Source organism: Sitophilus oryzae, unplaced genomic scaffold (genome assembly GCF_002938485.1).
Source record: "Sitophilus oryzae breed Bouriz unplaced genomic scaffold, Soryzae_2.0 scaffold_1693_pilon_pilon, whole genome shotgun sequence".
Lineage (NCBI taxonomy): Eukaryota > Metazoa > Arthropoda > Insecta > Coleoptera > Curculionidae > Sitophilus > Sitophilus oryzae.
Window position 1 is genome coordinate 705864 of NW_022146383.1, and position 25401 is coordinate 731264.

At 31.5% G+C, this 25401-nt stretch overlaps 3 protein-coding genes across 3 annotated transcripts; 1 reads left to right on the forward strand and 2 right to left on the reverse strand.

Moving 5' to 3' along the window:
- Positions 1–171: 171 nt before the first annotated feature.
- On the reverse strand, positions 172–24651 carry LOC115880987 (deoxynucleoside kinase-like). Its single transcript, XM_030898335.1, has 8 exons — positions 24642–24651; positions 15744–15751; positions 7154–7463; positions 6929–7098; positions 6732–6868; positions 1078–1216; positions 427–518; positions 172–365 (listed from the first exon to the last, which is right to left on the reverse strand). Exons 3-8 carry the CDS (start codon positions 7382–7384, stop codon positions 286–288), a joined length of 849 nt encoding a protein of 282 aa, XP_030754195.1. The 5' UTR covers positions 7385–7463; positions 15744–15751; positions 24642–24651; the 3' UTR covers positions 172–285.
- LOC115880990 (platelet-activating factor acetylhydrolase-like) lies at positions 7894–12893 on the forward strand. The gene is given in 9 exon segments (XM_030898338.1): positions 7894–7936; positions 8084–8184; positions 8323–8433; positions 8494–8657; positions 8750–8923; positions 8961–9107; positions 9160–9211; positions 9214–9332; positions 12439–12893. Coding segments are annotated over 8 exon segments (1080 nt in total). The 5' UTR covers positions 7894–7936; positions 8084–8100; the 3' UTR covers positions 12668–12893.
- Positions 13407–24185, reverse strand: LOC115880986 (enoyl-CoA hydratase, mitochondrial). The gene is made up of 4 exons (XM_030898334.1): positions 23930–24185; positions 20116–20438; positions 17357–17525; positions 13407–13786 (listed from the first exon to the last, which is right to left on the reverse strand). The coding sequence occupies exons 1-4, from the start codon at positions 24036–24038 to the stop codon at positions 13497–13499; spliced, it is 891 nt and encodes a 296-aa protein (XP_030754194.1). The 5' UTR covers positions 24039–24185; the 3' UTR covers positions 13407–13496.
- Positions 24652–25401: the final 750 nt, after the last annotated feature.

The window sequence follows — 25401 nt, forward strand, 5'->3', positions numbered from 1 at the left end:
TAATCAAGACAATACCGGCAGAATACGGGCCAAGTAGATGGCGTCTAGGGCTTGACCTCGCCAAAATGGTCATCGATTACCATTCCCAGCCGTCTTTAACACTGTTTTTTTTTCGATCACACGGTAAAAAATAAAACAATTTTTTTATATAAATTAATTATTTAATACTTAGATAAAAAATACCCACATTTTTTTAGAAAAAATGTTTTAAAATTTTATAAAAATTAAAGCTAAGCTTCTTTGACTATGTAGTGTATAAAAAAAAACTAGCAATAGTACAATATTCTATGATAGATTTAAAACTTTTTTAATTTTTTCTTTTTCTCCTTTTTCGACGGGCGCTTTCGTACCTTTTTTGTCATATCCTAAAAAGACAAATGAGATAAATTTTTAATTTTCAAAAAAATATATAAAATGATAACAAACCAAGAATTTTTTCTTCATTTTTCTTGTACTGTTCGTAAATTTCGCTCAAAGTTTTATCAGCGTCCAATACAAGAACTGGTATCGTGTTAAACCTAAATAACACCAAAATATATTAGAATTTATTAACAGATTTGAGTTAATACCATACAATCGAAAAAAAAAACGGCGTCAAGACGGCTGGGAAACAACAATCGATGTTAATTTTAACGAGGTCAAGCTCTAAGACGTCATTTACTTAGCCCGTACTCTTCTTTGTTTTTCTAATGGTGCTTACTGCCTTAGAGATTACTGCCTCGGTGCTTACTGCCTCGCGAAAATTACCAGCGACTGTCATTCCACAGCCGTCCATGATGCCGATTTTTTTCGATTGTAAGGTACAGTTTGACAAATATAGGACTCTTCCTATATTTGTCAAACTGTACTTGGGGATAGCACGGTCGCGTACACGATAGAGAGAGAACGCATTCGGCGGAAGAGAGATGCAGTTATGCTACGAAAAATCTGATTAAAGCAAATTTGTGTGCTGTCCACTGCGCATCGAGGGGCGTCTCTTATTTTATATTTCTCACGTCTCTAGCTATACTTGTTAAGTTGTATTTACTGTCATTTTTTTCGAAATCTTCCATGGCTCTGTGGAAAACCTATACTAACCTTTCATCATCTGTCATCAACCATTTCTCATGACTGTCGTGCAGCTGTTGCAAATATTCCAAAGACAGCCCTGATTCCTCGGGTCTACCTCTTGATTTAACTCTTTCATGAACCACTTCGGGTGTACTTCGAAGGTACACTAAAAAAAATTAGCACAAAATTATACCTTTCATACAGGGTCCTGCAACAGAGCGTTTTGCATCTGGAGCTCCTACAATAAAAACTTAAAGTATGTACTAGGATATATTTCAGCTTTTTTTTAAATGAAACACCCTGTATGTTATATTTTTGGCCTACTTTCTGATCACTTTACACAATCCTAAAATATTACCAAAGAGTAGATAAGACAAGAGACGACAGTGAACAAAGAAGTCGAATTTCGCGAGAGAGACGCAGATATATTAAAATTTAAAGGTCCCATCAAGTCCCATTTTGTCTGTTGTCAAGTATATTTCTTTGAAAAATAAACACGATTTTCTGAAAATAAATTAATAATATAAGAAGGATATAAGTACCGTATGTTAATACGGATATGTAAATTTTTAGTTTAGGTTGGTTTAGGTTCTTTTTTCGCAATGTACTGATAATATCAAAGAAACAGAATGACTAAAGTTGATCGATTTCAAAGATAAACAGATAAAATCTGAAAATCTGACAACGGCGTATTTTATCTAATCTATCCTATGATTTTAGGACGCTAATCGCTTTAATCAGCTGTGCTAATCAGGCTTAAACATAAACAAATTTGATTAGTTGTTTTCTGGCATTTTCGCTTTTTTAAAGTGTGTTTTCAGAGTTTTTCGATATATTATCGTTTTGAGAGTTTTTAAGGTTTAATTTTAGTATCGTTTTTGTTGCGTACTAATTTGTAAATATTGTTAAATATGAATACTGAACAGGACACGAGTAGTAGGAAAAGACGAGATGGTGGCAATGTGTGTGCTTATAAAGACTGCAAAAATAGGTCTTATTCTTCGACAAACATAATATTTCACTCTTTTCCAAAGGATCCTGAAAAGTATTTTTATAGAAATATACTATATAATTATGTTATTAAACTAAATGTAATAAACTAAATGTAATCCACAGATCGAAGACATGGTTAGAAGCTTGTAATATATTTTTCCAAAAAAATTGAGCAACTCTATTTTTTTGTACATAAACTCCACATTGTGATTTTACACTTGTTCAAGTCCATATGTAAAAAAATACACGTAAATAAAACGTTTCTTACAAATCGACTTGGTCAGTTTATCTTGTTTGCCAACGATATACAAAATATTGCTTTTATTATCTTTATTCCCCGACAAATATGTTTCTAATTATAATTTATTTTATATAATATTTAGAAAACTCATTTTTTTTCGTTTCTATTTATTTCTTTACCTATACAGCAATTAAGCTATACAGGCAAGTTTTAATAATAGTCTATTTCAAATTTCCCGCGAAAAAATTACGAAAATTTAAAGGGACAAGGGAGACGAGGTCACTCTCCCCACCACTCAAACATGAAAGGTACCGCGCGAACTGTCGTCTCTTGTCTTATCTACTCTTTGATATTACTAAATATTTTTTGACAGTTTCAGAGATATTAATAAAAAATAACGCTTTATTGTACAAAAAGCTAAAATAGCTTTATCGACAAAGTATTTAAAAGACAAACAAAAGCACAAAAAATATACAAATAATAAAAGATCTAACTAAGCATCATACAATTCAAAAAAAAAATTACGTCATTAAAATTACAAATAGAACAATATATGGACAAAAAAGAACATACCGAACACAAAAAGTAATAAATAAAAAAAAAATTCGGCCTTTTTAAAGAAATTATTAAAAATACAAGAAATGTCCCGAAATCAAAACTACACTAGGTATTTACTGCAGTTGGTTTGTGCCTACTTTGCCATAAATATCGTAATCTTAAATCATACAGGGTGTTCAAAATTCTACACTAAACATTCTAAAATACAAAATAATTTTTCTTCGTTTTTTTTTTTTAAATGGGACACCCTGTATATTATTTCTTTATTAGATGCAGAATTAAAAATGAACATTTTTAACAGTAAATTAAGAGTAAATTTTATCAAAGCCACTTAATGATTTTTGTCTAGTATATTACCTTTTGAAAGAGCCATATCTATAAATATGTAATTTCACGGCATCCAGTTGGCTTGGAAATGACGATAGACATTCCCCGTATCATAACCAACATGAGATACAGGCCAGAGACATCGATTTGTGACGTCACGCAATAGTCGGGCTTTTGTATTGTGCCATATGGTACTGCATATAGTTTTTGCATAAATAATAGTATTTATTGATAGTTTTGCCAGATATAAATATGAAAAATATTATACACAAAGGTATTAAAAAATAACATTAACTTTTTATCGCGTTACAGTAATTGAATAGCATTAAAATTTAGATCTAAAACACGAATATTAATATGAAATAAACAACAGCATAAGATGAACAGAATAAAATCCAGATAATAAAAAGCATGTCCTAAAATTGCGTTAGCGAGTATTTAGCGGCTACTAATAATATACCTTGTGATAAAGTTTCCAAATAAAAATGAAAACTATACTTTATCGACAAGTTAAGAAAATGTATTGTATATGATAAGGGCAGAATACATTTTAACGTTTAATTAAAAATAATTGTAAAAATTTGCCTAAAAAATGTGGATATCAGGTAGAATTAACTATTATCATTAAGTAATTTGTTAGTTCAATGTTCATCAAGTAACCATCTCCATATATCTTAAATAAAAAGATAAAGATATCATTTTTTTTATATAAAATACTGAAATAAAGTACAATTCATTTAATTTCTTTAAAATATATTGTCATTTCATAATAATAACAATAATTTTCAATATTTATTTCATCCTGAATTTCCAAATCTTGTTTTCGTTCATCGGGATGTTTGGGAACATGCAGTCATATAAGAGGGTTGATTTGGAAAAATTGTAGGCACAGCATCTTCTGTAGGTTTTGGACGTGACCTAGTTATAGTTAATATTGTTGGGAAAGAGAATGTAGACAGATCCTGAGTACTTATTATAATTGCTGCTACAAGGCACAGGCACAGAACAATGTCGCGGCATTTTTTATTTCACAAAGAAAAAATACAGAAACGAAAACTGTTTTACCTAAAAATACACGTAACTTACGTTGGTTTAACACTATACACTAACACTAACGCTATTAATTATGTTTTTATATAAATTCCCCAACTTTTTCCTAGCCCGGACACAGCCCGCATCGCCGGTGTTCAATAATTTTTACCGAAAGTATGTTTTTTTTCGCGGGTACGATGTTATGAATCGGATCTAGATAGTTCACTATTCACTCAGAGCACACTCAAAATTATTTAGTATAATTTTATTAGCATAGAAACGCGTAAAAAACACAGATTTGTTGCGAAACTAATGAAAACAATTGGTTTGTTTACGACTACTAATTCTCGACCACTTCGGTAGAACTCTCATGACAGTCAAAGCCTTTGAATATGACGTTAGCCACGCCCGTATAATTTAACATACAAAATGACAGCGATCTTTATGTCAAAGCCATCGCTGACGCCTTTTTTTCGATCGTATTGTATAATACCACGAATATCTGTTTATATACCGTCATTGAATTATCGCTAAGCAAGTTACTGTGGAGCAGTGCGTAAGGAGTCGGGCTAGGAGCGAGAGACCGGAGTTCGAATCTCGGCCGGGACATAACTTTTTATTTATTTTTTAAATACTGTTGTATTCTAGTTTATTTTTGTAGTATAAAAAAAAGAACTATTTATTCTGTTATTTTTTAATCTCCGGTATTAATATAAATTGATTGTTGGTACAACACCTCATTTAATATAACATGATATTCTACTTTTTGAAATGTATCGGGCACTAATTGTACCTAAAAGTAATATATGTTTAGTGATATACCATATTGTAAACTATTTAATATTTCAGTCACTTAAAAAGTTAATTTGCATTGAATAATTGCCTACCATTAAAGGAAATTTGAGCTATATAATCCTTGATGGTATATTCTGGGTATGCAAATACTTCCTCTAAATTTTGGGTTTCGTTCAACTGATTTATTCTCAAAACCTGAAACATCTACATATAAAAAGAAGCACAGGTCACTAATTATAATAGACTTCACCCTTGGAATTACTTCTATCACAATTACAATACATTCATCTGCATTGACATTTTCTACTTTTCGATGGAAACTTCAACTTCCCAACATTTTTAAATGATGTAACAATTCCTCTTGTGGTTACTTTTCCATAGATATCCTCATCTCTGTCCTCATGTGAATTCAGAGGCAATGAACATGAAAATTATTTACCATAAACATCGCAAACTAAAAACCTAATAAACAATTTTATACCAAATATAGAAATAAATTTAGTATTCTTACCTATTATTATCGTCCAAATCCATGTTAATAGATAATTATTTTTAAATATATTTTTAGAACTGAAAAATAAACAATTCTTAACCATAACCCCAAAAAATGCAGATCTCCTGTCAACTTTCTTTATTTTTTATTTATTCAATTATTTTCCTAGTGACGTCACAGGTGGTATGCGCGAACTGAACGAAATTGGAGCCGCTATCGATCATACCTTGTATTCTTTGTACCATGGGTAGAACTGTCATGACAGTCAGGCCTTGAATATGACGTTAGCCACGCCCGTATAATTTAACATACAAAATGACAGCGATCTTTATGTCGAAGCCATCGCTGACGCCTTTTTTTTTCGATCGTATTGTATAATACCACGAATATCTGCGAAACCGTTAAAAATGTTGAAATACCTTGAATAAAAAAAATAGGAAAATGTATGTATGTACTTGGTAAAAATTCCTACATTAAATGACATTATTTGGAAGCGTCATTTAAATCAGATAAAGAAATTTTTTATTAATGAATCAGCTATTTCTAAAGAATTAATTGATGAACAAGGCGTAAGTCATAATGAGGGAATTTCCCAAGAAAATTCGATTGTGGACTTAACATCTCCTAATAAAGTTGAAAAAAATAATTCTGATTTCAGTGAAAATCGGCCTAAACGTTTAGTGAAACCAGTGCAGCGTTTAATGTATAATTAGTTTTTTTTTGTAGGAGGAAAGTGTGATGTAATCTTCTAGCATTATAACAAATGCTAATTGTAAATGTGACGTGTAAATATAAGTAAGCCTGACAACATTGTATATTTGTTTATGAGCAGTATTAAACAGGGTTTTGAAAAATTTAGTTGTTTTATTTCCATAATATCTTACGCAAATTCTCTAAAATATTACAAATAAAATTTTAATTTTTCAATTCTGCATCTGAAAGAAAAATAATATACAGGGTGTTGCATTTAAAAAAATAGAGATATGACACTCTTAAAAATATTACGAATTTGCGAGCCATAAAAAATACCCCCTGTAAAAGATAATGTGATTTTTCCTTTGCAGATTTATTCTGTTATCTTTGGTATTTAAGAAAATATAGCTAAGTATTAATAAAGCCGAATTTACTGTTAAAAACCACTTTTCGGATATACTGTTTCTAACTAAATTTTCAGTAAATAAGTAATGGAAGATATTATTGCACTTTCTCACATTAATGGGCCACCCTGTATATGAAACTTACCAATCAAATCTAAACTAATATCCACGTTAGCCCTAATCCACTTATACCAAGCGTCCAGGACTTCATAATCGGCCGAATGAAGGTAACCGTTAGTGTAAGCCTGTTCCATAAAACAAAATCTATTGTTCTGTATCGATCTACGATAGAAAAAACCGTCTTAAAACACCGAATTCTGAGGTTACAGTAACTTAAAATACCTTTCGTACATCTGCACCCTCACAGAGCTGTCTTTCGGAGGGGCTGTTTGCGTTTGTAACCTGGTAAACTGTACGTAACTCTGGAAAACTTTCAGCCATTCGTGTATATCTGAGTAGAGAAGCTCGAGTAAGTTGTGGCCCTCGAGATTACGCCACCAAGCAATCGGTTCCTAAAATTTTTAACACAAAATCACAATTTTTCTAACAAATTTCAAAATTTTTTACTGGATGTGTCTCAATTCCCTCCATATTCTTGAAATACTCAATTAATGTCGACTTTCCTGCCCCTATATTCCCTTCTATCGATACCCTAAAGGGTCTATCTGTAGGGGTTTTTATATTTGTTAGTTCTTTCAATGGAGAAATACCAACAAAATTCGTTCTTTTATTCGGAGAGGATACTGCAGCAGCCGCAGGTCTTTTCAGACCGCTTATAGTTGTAATAACTCCTTCCATTTCACTTAGTTTAGTCCACTTAAAATTATTTTTTTGGCTCAAAACTCTGCAAAAGTTAATTTAAAACATTTAAGTTTTATGCTGGATTCAGAGTTCCGTAGCCGTAAGACGTAAGCCGTATCGTTAGCCGTAAGACTTAAGACGCAAGGAAAGCCATTCATAGTTGCCGTAAGACGTAACGATAACTTCATCGTAAGCGTGCGCATTACCGTTTTTAATAGGTTATATTGTTGTTTGGGCTGTGAATGTTGTAAATAAAACTATAATACTCGTTATTTATTTTGTTATTATTAATTTAATTGAACTAAAATGGACACGGACAATTATATTTTCGTTGCCGAAGTGAAATATCTGTGAAATATATTATAAAAGTTGTAGAAATGGCTACCGAGTACCACCGAACCTAGACTCTTGAATTCAACAATTTATTGAAGATATTTGGATTATTTATCATAACAAGAAAAAATTCTTCTAGAAGGATAACAGTGACGTAAACAATAATTTCCCGCCATAAATAAAGCAAACAATTTTTAATCGCATCTTTGGAAAATTGTAAAAACTAAAATAACTTAGGCCTAATTCTCCTATTATTTTGATATTAGATTGATTATTTGAATTATTTTCAACAGTATAGCACATAATTTGGGCTTAGTCAAGTTGTTATAAATTTTATTATATATATATTTTTTTTTTATTTAGGCCCTTTTGTACCAGGTATGATCGATGTATTAACATCCTATGAAAGGGAAAATCCTATTTTTAGATTGTATTATCCTTCAGACGAAAGTTCAGATCAAGAAGTACGTATTTTCCCAAAAATATTAATATTTTCTTTTTGAATTTGAATTCCTGTATGTTTGGTTGCCGAAAAAAATTATTTTACCAAATTTGAATATTTAAACGGTTTTATCGCTATATTTCTTTCAAATAAATTTTAGCAAAGCCCAAATCGATGGAAAAACTGGTTACTGGATGAAAGCTACCTGAAAGGAATATCTAAAGTTCTCATGTTGTATCCTTTCATTATGAAATTAGTTTTTGGTGGTCAGGTATAGTACTAAATCAAATAATATTAAGTGTTTTTAATAAGAATATTTCTATTCTTTTAGCTAAAACAAAAATACCAGCGATATACGGGGCGAGAATTATTAGAAATAAAAAAATTAAAATGTATAGTTCTATCTCATGGATTAGGTGGAAATAGGTTTCTTTATACGAATATCTGTTGTGAATTGGCTTCCAGAGGGTTTTTGGTTGTAGCTTTAGAGCATAGGTAGAATATAACGATGTTTTTAAATTTTAAATAAGTTATTTTTAAAAATATTTCCATATGTATGTCTGGTTGCCTATATATAATTTTTTCAGGGACAATTCCGCATCAAATACATATTATTACGAAAATAAATCAGACGCAGAGCGCGATTTCAAGAAAACCATCGAATTCAAGCACATAAAACTAGGAAAAGAACATCACAACGTTCGGTACGAACAAATAAAAGCTAGATTCAGCGAATGCGAGCGAGTTTTGCACTTTTAAAAAACCTCGAGCGCAATATCGTTCCCTGAAAATATCCTGGACCATACACCGTCGCAAAAACAAGAATTACCAGTTTAAATTAGACGATTTGGCGGGAAATGTGGATTTGGAAGGACTGTGTATGATGGGGCACTCATTCGGTGGTGCTACAGCTTTGTATACTTTATCAAAAAGATCAGAATTCAAGTACATTATTTTTATTAATAAAATAAACGTTTTTTTAATAATTCTCTTTTAGGGTTGGTGTTTTACTGGATCCCTGGATGTTCCCGGTAAAGAACGAAAATTTAGAAGAAAAATAACGCAACCCTTGTTATTTATTAATACGCAAACATTTCATATAGCTGCAAATGTTGATGCCATGTCCAAACTACTTAGTTCCGATTGTGTTAGGAACATGTACACCATAAAGTAATAATATAGTCTGTAAAACGAATAACTTTGAATTTGACAGTTTCCGCGGGCTTTTCTAGTGTTAATTTTATTAGGTTAGCAACTTGCGGCCATGCTGACGCAATGCCGTCTCTAATAGAACAGCCTAGGAACGAGATTTATGACGTCACACTAGTTAGATACTACAGATTAATAACTATGTTGTAGAATACATGGAAAACATAGTTATTCCTCGATTTGTTGGTTTGTATTTTAATAATGATATAGTTTACATGAAATATACATAATATACAGTTAATAAATAAATATATATATATATATATATATATATATATATATATATATATATATATATATATATATATATATATATATATATATACCTGATTATATTAATAAATACTTTGGCAGATAAACTGTGAACCATACAAATGCAGCCAATGTTTTACAATATGACTGAAATCGTACTCCATAGTACGATGTCATGTAGATAGTTTTCATAGTCAATGTAGATAGTTTTTGTGTTAAGAATAATAATTTAAAAAAAATATGTGGTCATATTTTGACAAGTTTATATTAGTTTATTAATTGCAGTAAACATTATAATATATAAATAAATTTTATGAATGCAAATAATAATACATCACTATTAGTAGATATTGAAAGTGTCGGTGAGATATTAGTGCATCTCCATGTCAAAAGATGGTAAAGTTTCGTTTTTCGGCCCGCTCAAATATATATGAAATGAACAAAATTCTTACAGCTTTAGTGTATATTAATAAATAATATTTTCTTGCCTTTATTGTAAATTTTTCTAATTTCACATAAAATCGAAAGTAGAGAAAAATTAAAAAAATAAAAAGTAAATATCAAAATTGTTTTGTTTGTCGTAAGGGGTACCTAGCTACACTCCCACAACCGGCTTCTGGGCCTAAACCCTTCATCAGGTGGGCTGTCCAGGGGCTGGTTCTCACCGATACGGCAAGCAAAACTTCTTCTATATCTGCAGACGATGTAGTAAAGTGTCGGTGAGATATTAGTGCATCTCCGTCAAAAGATGGTAAAGAGCGTTTTCGGCCCGCTCAAATATATGAAATGAACAAAACCGGTTGTTACAGCTTTAGTGTGTATATTAATAAGCATAACAATTTTCTTTTTAGCTTTGTATTTTTGGCCTAAGACAAGCATATTTTCTATACAACATCAACTGGATTGACAACGTTCCCTGGTTCTCACCACCGGCAAACAACTCTTCTGATATTATCTTTTGTATCCGCATGTAGTAAAGTGTCGGCAGCTGTTATTTCTATGATCTCTTGCACTCAAAGATGGTACAGAGCGTTTTTCTGGCATGCTCAAACATAGGAAATGAACAAAAGCTTACAGCTAAAATGTAAATTATAATGGAATATTTTCTTGCCTTTATCTATATATTTTAAAATCATTATCGCAAACTCGAACCTAGTAAGTAAAAAGTTTCATCACTAGCCGTGGCCAAAAAATCATTGATCTCTTTTATGGACAAAACCTTAGGACTTTTTAGGCTCTTAACCAACCGAATTCCTGGTTTCACCGATTTGTCAATATAACTATCTATCTTTACGACATTAAAAGTGTCGGTGCATGGAATATTTCGACCAAATCCGTCAACGATGGTTTGAATGTTTGTCGGACTGCTCAAATTATAAGAATATTTTAAACCGGTTGTTTAAATAGGACCTTGGTACTTACTTTACGACGCAAAATAATTTCTTTTTTTACATCTTCATTTTTTTACAAATTTTTTTACGCTATTTTTGATTTTTCCATTCATTAAAAACATCATATTCTTTCTGGTAAAAATATCGAGACTTCATATACAGTAAATCCAACACGATTTCTTTGGCCTTATTAGCAAATATGTTCTGGATTTTTTGGAACATTTTAAAATTGTTGATGAATTTGTCACCGGACACTTTACTACATCGCCTGATATAGAAGAAGTTTGCCGTATCGGTGAAGAACTATGCCACAGCTAAAGGCATAGAAAATATTATTTTATTATTATATATATATATATATATATATATATATATATATATATATATATATATATATATATATATATATATATATATATATATATATATATATATACTATATATATATGAATTATATTAAGCCATACTTTTTTCAGATACATTATAATTTCATACAAATATGGAAAATTTGCAAATATGACTGAAATCGTACTCCATGAAGTAAAGCGTGACATGTAGATAGTTTTCATAGTCAACGTAGATAGTTTTTTGGAAGAATAATTATTTAAAACTCGGCTAACGCCATATCCGCAAACAGTTTATATTCGTCCTATTAACATGCAGTAGAAACATTATAATACATAAATAGCTATTATGAATGCAAATAATAATACATCACTATTAGTAGATATTGAATCTTTTTGTTAAATTAGATCGATTTTCGAACCTCAAAATTTAAAATATATTTTACATTTTACCCATTATCTTATGTACCACCTATTCATTATTTGTATATTGTAAAACATTTGCTGCATTTGTATGGTTCATGTTTATTAGACAAAGTATTTATTACAATAAATAGGTATATATTATATTGTATTTATTAACTGTATATTATGTATGTTTCATGTAAACTATATCATTTTTAAAATACAAACCAAAATACGAGGAATAATTATGTTTCCATGTATTCTCCAACATATTTATTAATCCGTATTATCTAACTATCGTGACGTCATAAATCTCGCTCCGTGGCTGTTCTAATAGAGACGGCATTGGGCTAATATTTAGAAATGTCAAAAGCTGATGACATTTTACTTTTGTCAATTATGACATTTCGTGTTGATTTTTGCAAGAAGAGGAAGAATTGTCACTTGTTTTATTATTTTCCTTTTCTATTTCACGAAAGTAAAAAGAGTTACCTATCTGATTCGTTCAGGCTAGTTCAGGCACTCAATTTAAAGAATATCAGTAACTTTTTTGACAGAGGGATTTTGTATTTGCCATGTTGGTGAAAATAACGGTCAAAATTCAAAGTTATTCATTTTATAGACTATACCAATAATATAGATATACAGGGTGATGTATATAATATTCTTTTTTAGACATACGACGCACGAAAATCAGACAGATTCAGTGCTTCTGATTGGTTATTGGTTGAATTGGTTTATGAAAAAGTTAGATCCTTTGGTCGCATTAAGAATCAACAATTCATTGATATTCACATTTTTAAATAAACATATTAATTTTCCTAATGACGTTACAGAGTGTGAACAATTGTTAGAAAAAGAAGCAGTAAATGTTGAAGAAGGATTAACTAAACCTTGGGCTTAAATATACCGTATGACCGAAAAGAAACAGCTTCAAGTTGACTCCGGAATGACGAATCGTTAAAAAACCCGTATAATTCTACATATAAAAATTCATTTCCAAGCCAACTCTGACACCGATTTTTTTTCGATTGTATGGTTTTTTATCTGTAATAATTTTTGTATTTGTTTTGTATTTTTTTACTGAAAAGTGGCATGGGATGGCAAATAAATATATTATTGTTTTTCAATTTTATTTGTTTGATATACAGGGTTATTCACTGTTCACCTCATTTGACACGGAGTACTGTAGAAAAATGATTGAATTTTTAGAAATTGTGAGTGATAGGATAGTTAAAATTATTTTCAAAAGGTACAGAGTGTCCCAAATAAATAAAAAAATATCAAAGTGGTATTTAAGTAACCAAAACACCATTATATTGTTACATTTTAAGTTTCTTTGATTAAAATAAAGGTTAATTTGATTACGGTTTACCGCACTTTAATCTTACCTTTTTTGAAATATTTACGATTTTGTCAAAATGCAGTAACAATAATTTTAATGCTTAATTTCCTAAGTTAATTTCTCTAGGCGTATTTAAGTTTGTAAAAAATTAAATATTGTACACAAGTTTTTCTATTTATTTACTAAACGTTGCAACAATAAAAATTATTAAATCATTAGGATTTTGTGTAATTTTAGTTGCATAAATTAACTCCGGGTTTTTGAGCCTGATATTTCAAAGTTCTTAAGAAAAACAATGAATATTTTTACTTTATATTTTTTTACAAAAATTATCCATTTTATTTTAAAGTGTATATAATAACGTGTATATAAATTTGAACAGATAAAATCATTCGTTAGTAAAATTGGGTGGTCTCTTTTCCACAAAGGCTGTCATCCCTTCCAATCTGTCCTTTGTGGCGAAGGTTCCATGGAACGTTCGTTTTTCAAAATGTAAACCTTCAGCCAAGGTTGTCTCGAACGCTGTGTTTACCGATTCCTTGCACAATTTCGTTATTAGCTGCGAATTGCTGGCGATTTTCTCTCCCAGTTTAACTGATTCGTCCAGCAATTTCTCAACAGGGAACACTTTGGCAACCAGGCCCATTTTTTCTGCCTCGACAGCTGGCACTTGGCAACCTAAAGAAATTAATTATTGTTAGCAAGAATAAGGTATAAAGGTATAATGGATTTTACCTATCGATTGTTATCGATATATTGATAACTAACGATAGAAATATTATTTTTATAATAATTTTGAAATTTGTATATAATATTCAGGTTTTAAAAAATGTATATTAAATTATACCCACCAAAATAAATTTCGATATACAGGGTGGTCTGAACTGTATTCCGGAAACTTCCGGAGAAATTTGATTTTAATGTCAATATGACTCCTACTTGTAGGGGCGCCACCGACATATTTTTTAACTGGTTTGTGTGTGATTAAAAAATATATACATTTGCGGCGTTTTCTACGTAATAAAGGTGTCTTGGTAAAAATCGCTACGAATAATGGTCCTCGACATATTTGGAATCAAAATTATCTAGTGATGGGCAAAACTGTTATTTTTAGATAACAGTCGAAACTGTTATAGTTATTTATAAAAAACAGCTTAAAATAACAGCTTCAAAATAACAGGTTTCTTTATTTTATTGCTAAATATCTGAAAGAGTATGAGGCGGTCACTGCCAGGCGTATTAACTAGTGATGAGCCAAACCGTGATTTTCTGTTCACAGGCTTACCTGTGACAGCGACTTTGTATTATCTGTGACTCTTAACTGTGACTGCGACTTTATGATTATGAATCCGAAAGCACAATCACGGCTAAAATATAAGATACGATACGAATGATACGATTCTGTTGTTGTTATACTAATTTTTATTTGTCCTTTATCCAAGGCCGCTGAAATAGAAAACACTAAACAGTGGGTAAAAGGTATATTAAAAAATAAAAATAAAACAATTTTTTTATTTAAAGAAACCAACGGGAAAAGAATAAAATATGCAATATGCTCATACCCATAACGAACGAAAACTTAACAACACGAGATAAGTAATACATTAAACAACAAATATTTTCCTTTGTATTAAAATAAACGAAATATATAAAAAATGAAGTTTCTAAAAAAAATAAACAGTATAAAGGTAAAACTTTATGTTTGGCTTTAAAAAAACCTGCTAAACTAAAAAGGAACCAAACCGATTCGTAGTGATAGAAAATAGTAATAAAATATAAAATACATAAAAAATTAAATCACTTCTAACAGTCACTGTCTTTAGATCGCTTTGTCAGATATCTATCCTATGAGACGTACGTCGTGACTCGTGACTGTGAACTGAGTCACGACCGGCGCCATCGGCAGCTGCGTTCGCGACCTGCGACGTCCCGCTCTGTGAAGTATTTTCTCGTTGCCAGAGAAATCACAATTAACTGTAATCGTCACGCTTTAGCAAGTCACCGTTTATTTTCAAATCAGTCACAGGCCGTGACTGTGATTATAGAATATCAGTGACAAAGTCACAGTTACCGATATTTCACTCATCACTAGTATTAACGCAGTTGCAAGTTGCATCAATGACGTGCTCTGTGGTAGTATTTCCAGGGTGTCAAAACAGTTCTAAATATCGATTGTTATCTAAAATACCTCTCTAAAAACGGTGGTTGTTTACAAATAAGCGCTGTTTACAAATTGCGATATAAAAAAAGCCAAAATGCCGCCACTCGTCTATTATACCTATACATTCCGATCTACCTACGCCCTGCCCCTCGATCCGCGTAGATCCTGAATTGCGTAGCAGTGTACAGGGTGCATCTCATTCGACGGGCGAGAAGCTCTTAGTTGTAATTTTACCGTTTGCGGTCAAAAAATAGCAATATAAGAAAATGTGTAGTATATTCTTCATAAGTAAACCAACTACACACTAGAGTTCGAATTTATTTTACACTTAAATTTGCAAAGGAGAATTTCTACTCTACCAGGTATTTATTCTGAAAATTTTTCAGAATAAATAAATACCTAAATATTGAAACTTAATAACTCGCGCCATAATATCTCGACCTCCGCCCGTTATGCTCGTAACAGGTTGAAAAACAATGTATCTAAAACAACTGATGCGTTATTCTCCAACCTGTTTCCAACCTCCATCGACAATCGACCGATGCAGCAGCGTTACTTTCCCACTCCGATTATCACGACCGCCGCTCTGTTATGCTCGTAACAGGTTGAAAAACAACGTATCTAAAATCACTGCTTATTTTCTATACGTTGTTCTCCAACCCGTTGCGAGCCTCCATCGACAATCGACCGATGCAGCAACGTTCCTTTCCCACTCCTGTTATCTCGACCGCCAGGCGTTATGCCCGCAACTGTTCCAAATATCTGCTTCTTTTATATCCTATTATTTTTAAGCTGTTGCAAGCCCAACACGACCATCGACCGATGCAGCTATGTTCGCCGTGCCGTAGCGCATTCCCCACTCCATTGTCCGTTGTATCTCGCCGCCTGTATCGATGGTTGTCGAAATAATATGTTTTCCATCCATACTAGTAGTTCTTTGGAATTGCTCCGAGCAACACTGAATTTCGAGGCGGTGCAGAGCGCCGATTTCGTTTCACGAACGGTCGATCTCTACGTATTGTTATTTTATATCTGTTATTTAAAAAAAATTAAAAACGGTTCCGTTATGTTATTTCTAAATAATTGCTATAAAATAACAGAGTGTTAAATAACAACCCATCACTAAAATTTTCAATACCTGTTAACAATGACATAAATTAAACACGTTGACTAAATAGTGATTAGACTGAAATCATAAATTTGAAATGTTTTTGTTCCAAAAGCTCAACAGAAACTGTTTTATCATCATTTATTTGAAGAAAAATTTATAATTAATAAAAAAAAAATAAAAAGTTTCCATATTTATCATTTCAGTCAAATAACTATCTACTCAACACGTTTATTTTTAGTCAATAATGACATGTATTAACTATTTCCATTGTAAATATCTTGATAACGGTTATTCGTAGCGATTTTTACCAAGAGATATTTTTTACGTAAAAAATTACGAAAATGTATATATTTTCACTCATTAGTTTTATACAGGTACGGACGAAAAGTTATTACCCTTCAAAACAGCTAAAACACATGCAGGTGGCGCCCCCTGCAAATAGGAGTCAAATTGACATCAAAATCAAATTTCTCATGCCAAAAAACTCCCAGATACCAATTTTCATCCAAACATGGACGCTACTTCAGAAATTATTTGAAAAAAATCGAAATAAAAATAAAATTTCTACACCCTCTATCTTAGAAAGTAAGCATTTTAGGACATACATTTATACGAACTTTTTTACTTATTTTTCTATGCAGAATATACTGCCGAAGTTTCCGGAATACAGGTCGGACCACCCTGTATGTATTAATATATCGATAGTTATCAATAACCGATACTAACGGAACTGCTATCAGTGCTATCAATACATTGATACATAGGTGACGAGGTATCGATAAATCTATAGTTACCCCATCCCTAGTATGAAGTATTGTAAAAAAAACTAAGAAAAGACTACAAGAAGAAACTTAGTGAGACCGCGAAGGAGTTTCAAAATGGATGACGCGACTTACGGTTTTGATCAGTGGCGTTAAAAAATGTTTGTTTCAAAAGTTAAGCATCATAATATGATATTTATTAATGTTATCCTGACCTGTAAGCACTATTTCCATGGCTTTTGACTTTCCTACGTATCTGGGTAGTCTCTGAGTACCACCCGCTCCGGGGATGGTACCAATGAGGATCTCTGGCTGGCCGAACTTGGCGTTTTCGCCCGCGTAGATGATGTCGCACATCATGGCTAATTCGCATCCACCACCTAACTACAAAACAAAAACTTAAATTATAATTGCTTTATCAAATTGAGAGAAAAAAAAAGGTTATTTTTATGTTTTGGTTTTACCTTTCAATGGTTTTACAGATGTCTAATTTTTTTATATTAGGCGAGTATTACACTATCAAATTTCTTTGTCAAAGATCTTTTATAAAGATATTTGATAAAGAATTTGACATTGTTAATATACAATATTTTATGAAATCACCCATATTACACTGTCAAATTTTTCATCAAATCTGTACTAATATATAAAATCCTTAAGTGACTGACTCACTGATTAATCACGATCCTGCTCAAACCACTCAACGTAAGAAGCTCAATTTTGGCATACAGGTTGACACTAGGGTGTAGAGGTTCGATAAGAAGGGATTTTTCGAAATTCCAGTTCCAAGGGGGTGAAACCACCCCTCAATTATTACAATATTTTTTATGTAAAAAACGGTCAAGTTTCCGAAAAAACACTTAAACACGTATATTTCATTTCGTTTTTTACATATTTTAAGATTTTTTAAAAATGTATACAGGGTGTTTCGAAAAATCTGGTCATTGATTAATCACGATCCTGCTTAAAGCGCTTGACGTAAAAAGCTGATTTTTGGAAAACGGATTGACTTTAGGGTGTAGAGGTTCAATAAGAAGGGATTTTTCGAAACACGAATTCTAAAGGGGTGAATATTTTTTATTTAAATAACGGTTAGTCTTTCGGGAAAACGCTTGGACACGCATAATTTATTTTTTTCTTTACATATTTTGAAATTTTTTAAAAAATCATACAGGGTGTTCTAAAAAGTTGGGTAATTGATTAACCACGACTCTGCTTAAACTGCTTGACGTAAAAAGCTTATTTTTGGCAAACGGATTTTTCGCAAGTCAAATTCCAACGAGATGAAACTACCCCTCAAATATTACCAAGTTATATAATAATATCGCTATACTGTTTTTTCTCATGCTGACATAAATGTGGGAAAATTTTATCCAGTTTGTATGTTAATGGAAATTCTTGCTTTGCTTTATCATCACCATTACAAATGATTAATTCGACGCGAACGAAGTCGCGGGTACACGCTAGTATCTTCTATAAAAGATCTTTGACATAGAAATTTTATAGTGTAATAGAGAACTAAAGGGCACGCTTTAGGGTATCTCTATCATCTCTGACACATTAAAAGTCAGTACCACAGATTTAAGATAACCAATATGTGTATATCAATGACTAAAGTATACAGGGTGTTTCAAAACAAATGCGTAAAACTTCAGGGGGTGATTCCTTGTTCAAAATAAAGGGTAGTTTGCTTTATAAACGTTGGGTCAAAAGTCAACCATTAGGGAGATATCGCGGTACAAAGATGGCGGAAAAATAATGTTTTTATTTTTTATCTTGAGAACGAAAAGAGATAGACTAATGAAATTTTACGGAAGCATTACTGTTATAAAAACACACTTTCTGGTAATTTTTTCACTTTTTTAAAATGAGTGGAAGGGGTTGAAATAAACTACCCCTATCATTCTTGTTAATGAAATTTAAAGAAAAATCTTATCAAACACATGCAAAAAAAATAATTTTGATAGTTTAGTTTATTTAGAAACTTTTTTATCTCTTGTGTTTTTTTGATAAAGCTCACCGATTTGAAATTAAAAATAAAATGTAAAGCATTACATGTCAGGACAAAAACATTTTTAGATAAAGAATCTAGTGGGCAGCTGTAATTTTTTTAGGAAAAATCTAGTCGGCCGCTGTCACTTTTAGGATGTTTCTAATATTGTTTTATTTGACCATTACCCTACTGCAATACGTTATTATCTAGATTATTATTATTATCATTATTATCACTAGATTCTTAATCTAAAAATATTTTTAGTCCTGACATGTAATGCTTTACATTTTATTTTTTAATTTCAAATCGGTGAGTTTTATAAAAAAAATACAAGAGCTAAAAAAGTTTCTAAACAAACTAAACTATCCAAATTAATTTTTTTGCATGTGTTTAATAAGATTTTTCTTTAAATTTCGTGAACAAGAATGATAGGGGTAGTTTATTTCAACCCCTTCCACTCGTTTTAAAAAAGTGAAAAAATTACCAGAAAGTGTGTTTTCATAACAGTAATGCTTCCATAAAATTTCATTAGTCTATCTCGTTTGGTTTTCAAGATAAAAAATAAGCAAAATAAAAACACTAAATCACCACAATACACCAAAACACTTTTACTTTTACACTGGACGCGTGTTTCGCTAACCATGTTAGCATCATCAGCAGATGATTATAAACTAATAACATGGTTAGCGAAACGCGCGTCCAGTGTAAAAGTAAAAGTGTTTTGGTGTATTGTGGTGATTTAGTGTTTTTATTTTGCTGTTTAACACCAAAGGTTCCAACCCTCAACTGTAAAAAAAAAGAACATTATTTTTCCGCCATCTTTGTACCGCGATATCTCCCTAATGGTTGATTTTTGACCCAACGTTTATGAAGCAAACTACCCTTTATTTTGAACAAGGAATCACCCCCTGAAGTTTTTCGCATTTGTTTTGAAACACCCTGTATATGTGGTCGTTATATATGTATTCTTTTATATCTTACGGCGTATCCGTTGACAGCTGCGATGACCGGCTTGGCAGTTTTGCTGACCCTGTTCCAGTGCTCCAGGAAATTGCTGCGTATACACTGGGCGTAGTCGTTGTTTTGCATCTCCTTGATGTCGGCACCTGCGGCAAAAGCCTTCTCGCTGCCAGTTATAACAATGGCGCCTATGCTTGTGTCATTTTCGAAGCTGTCCAGTGCCTTGGCCACTTCCAGCATCAAACCGTTACACAGGGCGTTCAGTGCTTTGGGGCGGTTCAGTTGTATAATCCCTACGTTGTTCTTGGCGCCGGCTGTACTGGTTTTGATAAATTCGAAACTGTCTAGAATAAAAATTACTTTTATACAGGGTGTTTCAGATTCGGCTAAAAAAATTAAACAAAAAAGTTCTCAAGATATTTAGAACGGAAATAGTCAATACATGTCTTTATTGACAAAATTAAGCACACGTTGAGTATAGCTATTTGACTGAAATAATTTTTATTTTTTTTAAATTAATCATAAATTTTTCTGCGAAAAAATAACGATTAAACAGTTTCTGTTGAACTTTCGGCAAAAAAATATTTAAAATTTATGATTTCGGTCTAATAACTATTTAGTCTTTATGTTTAATTTATACAGGGTGTCCCAGAAATGAGTGCAGATATTTTAAGGGGTGGTAGATCTGGTCAAAATAAACATATCGAAAATAACCGAGTTATTTAACTTTGAAAATTTAAAAAAATAATCGCAACATTTTGAGAACCGCCGGCAGATATCGCCAACTACATCCAATTACCCGGATCAAACCCGGATTTCAGTTAATTCGACGCACTGTGTTGCCATAGGGACAAGAAAGTATATGTTAAAAGTAAGTAATAAAATCACGACACCTGAGGAGTTTGCAGAGATGCATTACATTTTTAAGATTGTGATATTATTACATAAAATAAATTAAAAGTTAAATGTTTAATAATGTGTTAAAAAATGTGTTAAAAAAGTTAAATTAAAAAACTTACCCAACATTAAAAAAGATACTTATGACAGATCGATGTAACTGTGACAGTTCTCTTTTTCGATATACACTTAACTAAAATACACTTCACTGTACTGCTTTACTTGTACATGCTGTAGTTATTATAATAACTACTAAAATAACAGTCCCCATTTTTAACACATTATTTTCATATAGGCCTCATCACAATTTGAATCACTGATTTACAAAACACCTTGAAAAGCACACATTACTTTGAATACCTTTCTGAATGAATAAATGTTGAGAATTATTGTCTCTTTCGTTACCGCCACTTTCCGAACTACTTTCAATCTAAGAAAATACATGTTTCACTCAACAATTTTAAATACGTATTTTGTTTTTTCGCTATTTTTTCTATGTATTTCAACAATTCCATCGACAGCCCAATTGTCGCGTCGGCCGCCGGCCAAGAGAGCGGCGCATCACTGCCATCACTGGTAACTACTTCTTTGTCGCGCCGCCGTGTCGAGCTTGCGTCATGCGAGGTTGCCGTAGTTTCAACAATTTCAAATTCAAGACACTCGAAGCAATCAAATTCTTATTAAATTTTAAAAATAAAACAGAAAAACATGAAAGGAAACTGTCTAGACTTAGTTATTTTTAATGTTTAATGTGTTGGCTAACTGCCTGCGGCAGAAGGCGCCCATGTTTTCCGAAAAAGAAGAATGTAACCTAACCTCAAATTTAAGACAGCGAAAAATAATGACGCAAAAGAATGTTTGTGAAGAAATACACGTTGTAAAAGTAACCGGTGTTTTTCCTGAGTTGTATCCTTCTAAACCTATGGATGGAGTTGTGAAATATAACAAAAATATTAAACAGAAACAAACAAAACACAAATGAATTGGTTATTGATAAGGGCACAAAAAAGAAATTTCTAAAATGTTTATCGTAATTCAGAATTCAATACATCGAAAACAGCCCGACGAATAATCAATTCATTTTTGTTTTGTTTATTTCCTTTCATGTTTCTCTGTTTTATTTTTAAAATTTAATACGAATTTGATTGCTTCGAATGTCTTGAATTTGAAATTGTTGTAACTACGGCAACGTTGCTTAACATCGTCGTCTGACGCAAGCCCGCCACGACGGCGCGGCGACCGGCGACTCAAAGGACCAGTTCACACGCGGCGGTTCTTGGCTGACGGTTAGGCCAGAGAAGAACGACCGGTTAGGCGGTCGATGGAATTGTCGAAATAGATCGAAAAAATAGCGAAAAAACAAAATACGTTGTCAATAATTGTTGAGTGAAACATGTATTTTCTTAGATTGAAAGTAGTTCGTAAAGTGGCGATAAGAGACAATAATTCTCAACATTTATTCATTCAGAAAGGTATTCAAAGTAATGTACGCTTTTCAAGGTGTTTTGTAAAACAGTGGTTCAAATAAAACAGAGACACATGAAAGAAAACAAACAAAACAAAAATGAATCAATTATTCGTTGGGCTGTTTTCTAAATTTCTTGAATTGAATTCTAAAGTACGATAAACATTTTAGGAATTTCTTTTTGTGACCTGATTGTGAATAATATGAATCATTTTATTAAATTTATTCCAAAATAAAGTTATTTTGCAGCATAACGAAGATTTTCGTAAACGTCATAAACGTAATGTTTTAGTTAATTTTCGGTGGGTTTTGTTAAGTTTTCATTGAAAGTACTAAAAATAATTAATGTGTTTTTTTTTCTATAATTATTAATAATGAGCACTGATAAAAGATTAAATTTAACATTCCTAATTTTTTGAGTAGAAATTTGTTTATGAATTTATAAATGTAGAACTATGTTCCGCCGAACTATGTAGAATGTGGATAACATAGAAGGTTGCAACACTGCAAGGTTTAGATACACCGTAGGGAAATCTCAGGTGAATAAACAAGTGGCACTAAAAAGTTTTTTCAAATTTCCCGGAAAATGTTATGAAAAATTTTAAATTTTCAACATTTTTTTTTTCGCAAAAAAAACCTCATAGGCGTGTTTCTGGGGTTGAACTATACTACCAGTTAAAATATTTGCACTTATTTCTGGGACACCCTGTATAAATGATGATAGGTATTGATAATTTCAATTCCAAATATCTCGAGAACCTTTACTTGTAGCGATTTTTACCAAGAGACCTTTTTTATGTAAAAAAGTCGTAAATGTATATTTTTTTACTCAGTTGTTTTATACAGGTATGGACGAAAAGTTATTACACTTCAAACCAGTTAAAAAATATGTAGGTGGCGCCCTCTACAAGGAGGAGTCATATTGACATCAAAATCAAAATTCTCATGTCAAAAAACTCCCAGAAACCACTTTTCATCCAAATATTGACGTTACTTCATAAATTATTTGGAGAAAATCGAAATAAAAATGAAACTTCTCCACCCTGTAGCATTTTTATCTCCGAAACTCAGCATTTTAGGACATACATTTATACGAACTTTTTTACTTATTTTAATCTGCAGAATATGCTGCCGAAGTTTCCGGAATACAGTTCGGACAACCCTGTATATTGATTTATTCAAAATTTTTAAATTTAATCTACTTATATTTATAATAATCTTGTCATGAAAAAACTCAAATTTTATCTATAAAAATGATTCTAAAACGTATATTTATTTATTCGTATAATGTTGGCTTCAACATGCCCACCTAACTATGCATCTATAAACTTTAATAGTCTAAGGTCAAAAAAATCCAATGTCACTTGAATTTATTTTCCTTTTAATAAATTCAAGGAAATTCATTATCTTTCACAACAAAAATAGTTTAAAAGCACTCGAAAACTGATTAAAAATTAAATAGAACCAACTTACCCCCTGCAGGCGACGAAAATAACCTCACATTCTGTAATTTTAATGCATTTTCTACCAATTTGAACGATGTTTTTGATGCAAAAACTTTGCCAAATGATCTCAGTGCCATTTTAAATTATTCTATTCAGTCTAGCTAGTGTCTTAAATCAAAATAACACTGAAAAGCGATTATTATGTGTATTTTTCATTAACAAACCGGTTCAAAGTTCGGCAAGTTATCAGTACAGTCGTCCTTCTCATTCATCGTCTTGTCTCTATTGTTTTTTTACGATCTACGAATTTGTTGGGCCGGTATAATTTACTTTAATTTTAAAATTAATTTTTAGTTACCTTCTAAAGCTTATTTATAGACTTTTTTTTATTCAAAAAGAAAATCTTCATTATTTTATTAACAAAGTTTCTTTGGTAGACTGTAGATTTCGTTTGTTAAGGGTAATCTTGGTTTAAAATTGTGAAATTTAAATTTTACTCAATTTTTATCAAATTTCTGGCATAATAAACTAATAAAGCAAATAATTGCTTCATTATTACAAGCATAATATCAATATAACTTTACAAATGGCTGTGTAACTAACTAGTTCTTGTTACAATAAATACAATGCCATGATTCTCTTTTATTTTATTCTTAGACTATTTAATTACACACGATATCTTATACGTGGTTTAACTTAAAAAGTTAACTGTTTCCTTATAGCTATATATTATTTTGAACTGTTTTAAATGATTTAACTAATTCCAATATGATTTCCTTGATTTCGAGAAAATGGCGAATGCGCAAGATAATTACTGAAATCATTAATAGTTTTATTTATTTTAAATTAAATTCTAAATAGAACCCTGAAAAAAAATTCACTGCTTACAATTTTATCCCAATATATACTATTCAAATGTATTACCTTACATTATACCTTTGGAATTTCTTGAATGTTATTTTGAGAAAATTAGGTCCAAGGATAGTCAGCCTCCGTTGAGATTCAGAGTGTGAATTTTCTCTGGTGAAGACTGGGGCTTACAATTTTATCCTATAACACAGTCAAATGGGTCAAGCCAGCTGGAGAAATCAGTGCCGTTTCCTCAAAGACTAGGGAATCCTTCTGAGTTTGTGCAATACCAAGTAATTCTCGTAAAAACCTTGATTATGTTCAAAGAGTTTTAAAATTAATTCAAAACAATTTGCCATGAGAACTACCTATTTATTTTACATAGGTTTCTTGATTGTAAAACTACTTTTTGATTCCTGATCAGTTTGAACGTACCTTTGTTTTGCACAGGTCGTACAAGCTTATGATATCTCACAAATTAGGCATGTAGTGTCAATTTTTAACCACATTTTTAGGAATATTTGTATGGTTTTCTTTTAATTATTCTACATATTATATCTTGAATTTTGGCACTGCATAGTTCTAAGTTCGACTTGGAACTTTGTAATGCAATGGACATTGTTTATAGTACTTGGTTAATGTTTTAGTATT

What these genes read in the sequence shown, in the direction of transcription:
- LOC115880987 (XM_030898335.1), bottom strand. Translation starts at nt 7,384, where the DNA reads ATGGAAGGAGTTATTACAACTATAAGCGGTCTGAAAAGACCTGCGGCT. An exon ending in AGGGTGCAGATGTACGAAAG is followed by an intron (nt 6,869 to 6,928) that starts GTATTTTAAGTT and finishes TTTCTATCGTAG; the next exon opens with ATCGATACAGAACAATAGAT. An exon ending in TTGATGACAGATGATGAAAG is followed by an intron (nt 519 to 1,077) that starts GTTAGTATAGGT and finishes GGTGTTATTTAG; the next exon opens with GTTTAACACGATACCAGTTC.
- LOC115880986 (XM_030898334.1), bottom strand. Translation starts at nt 24,038, where the DNA reads ATGGCACTGAGATCATTTGGCAAAGTTTTTGCATCAAAAACATCGTTC. An exon ending in ATTTTCGTCGCCTGCAGGGG is followed by an intron (nt 20,439 to 23,929) that starts GTAAGTTGGTTC and finishes TTTTTATTCTAG; the next exon opens with ACAGTTTCGAATTTATCAAA. An exon ending in CATGGAAATAGTGCTTACAG is followed by an intron (nt 13,787 to 17,356) that starts GTCAGGATAACA and finishes TAATTTCTTTAG; the next exon opens with GTTGCCAAGTGCCAGCTGTC.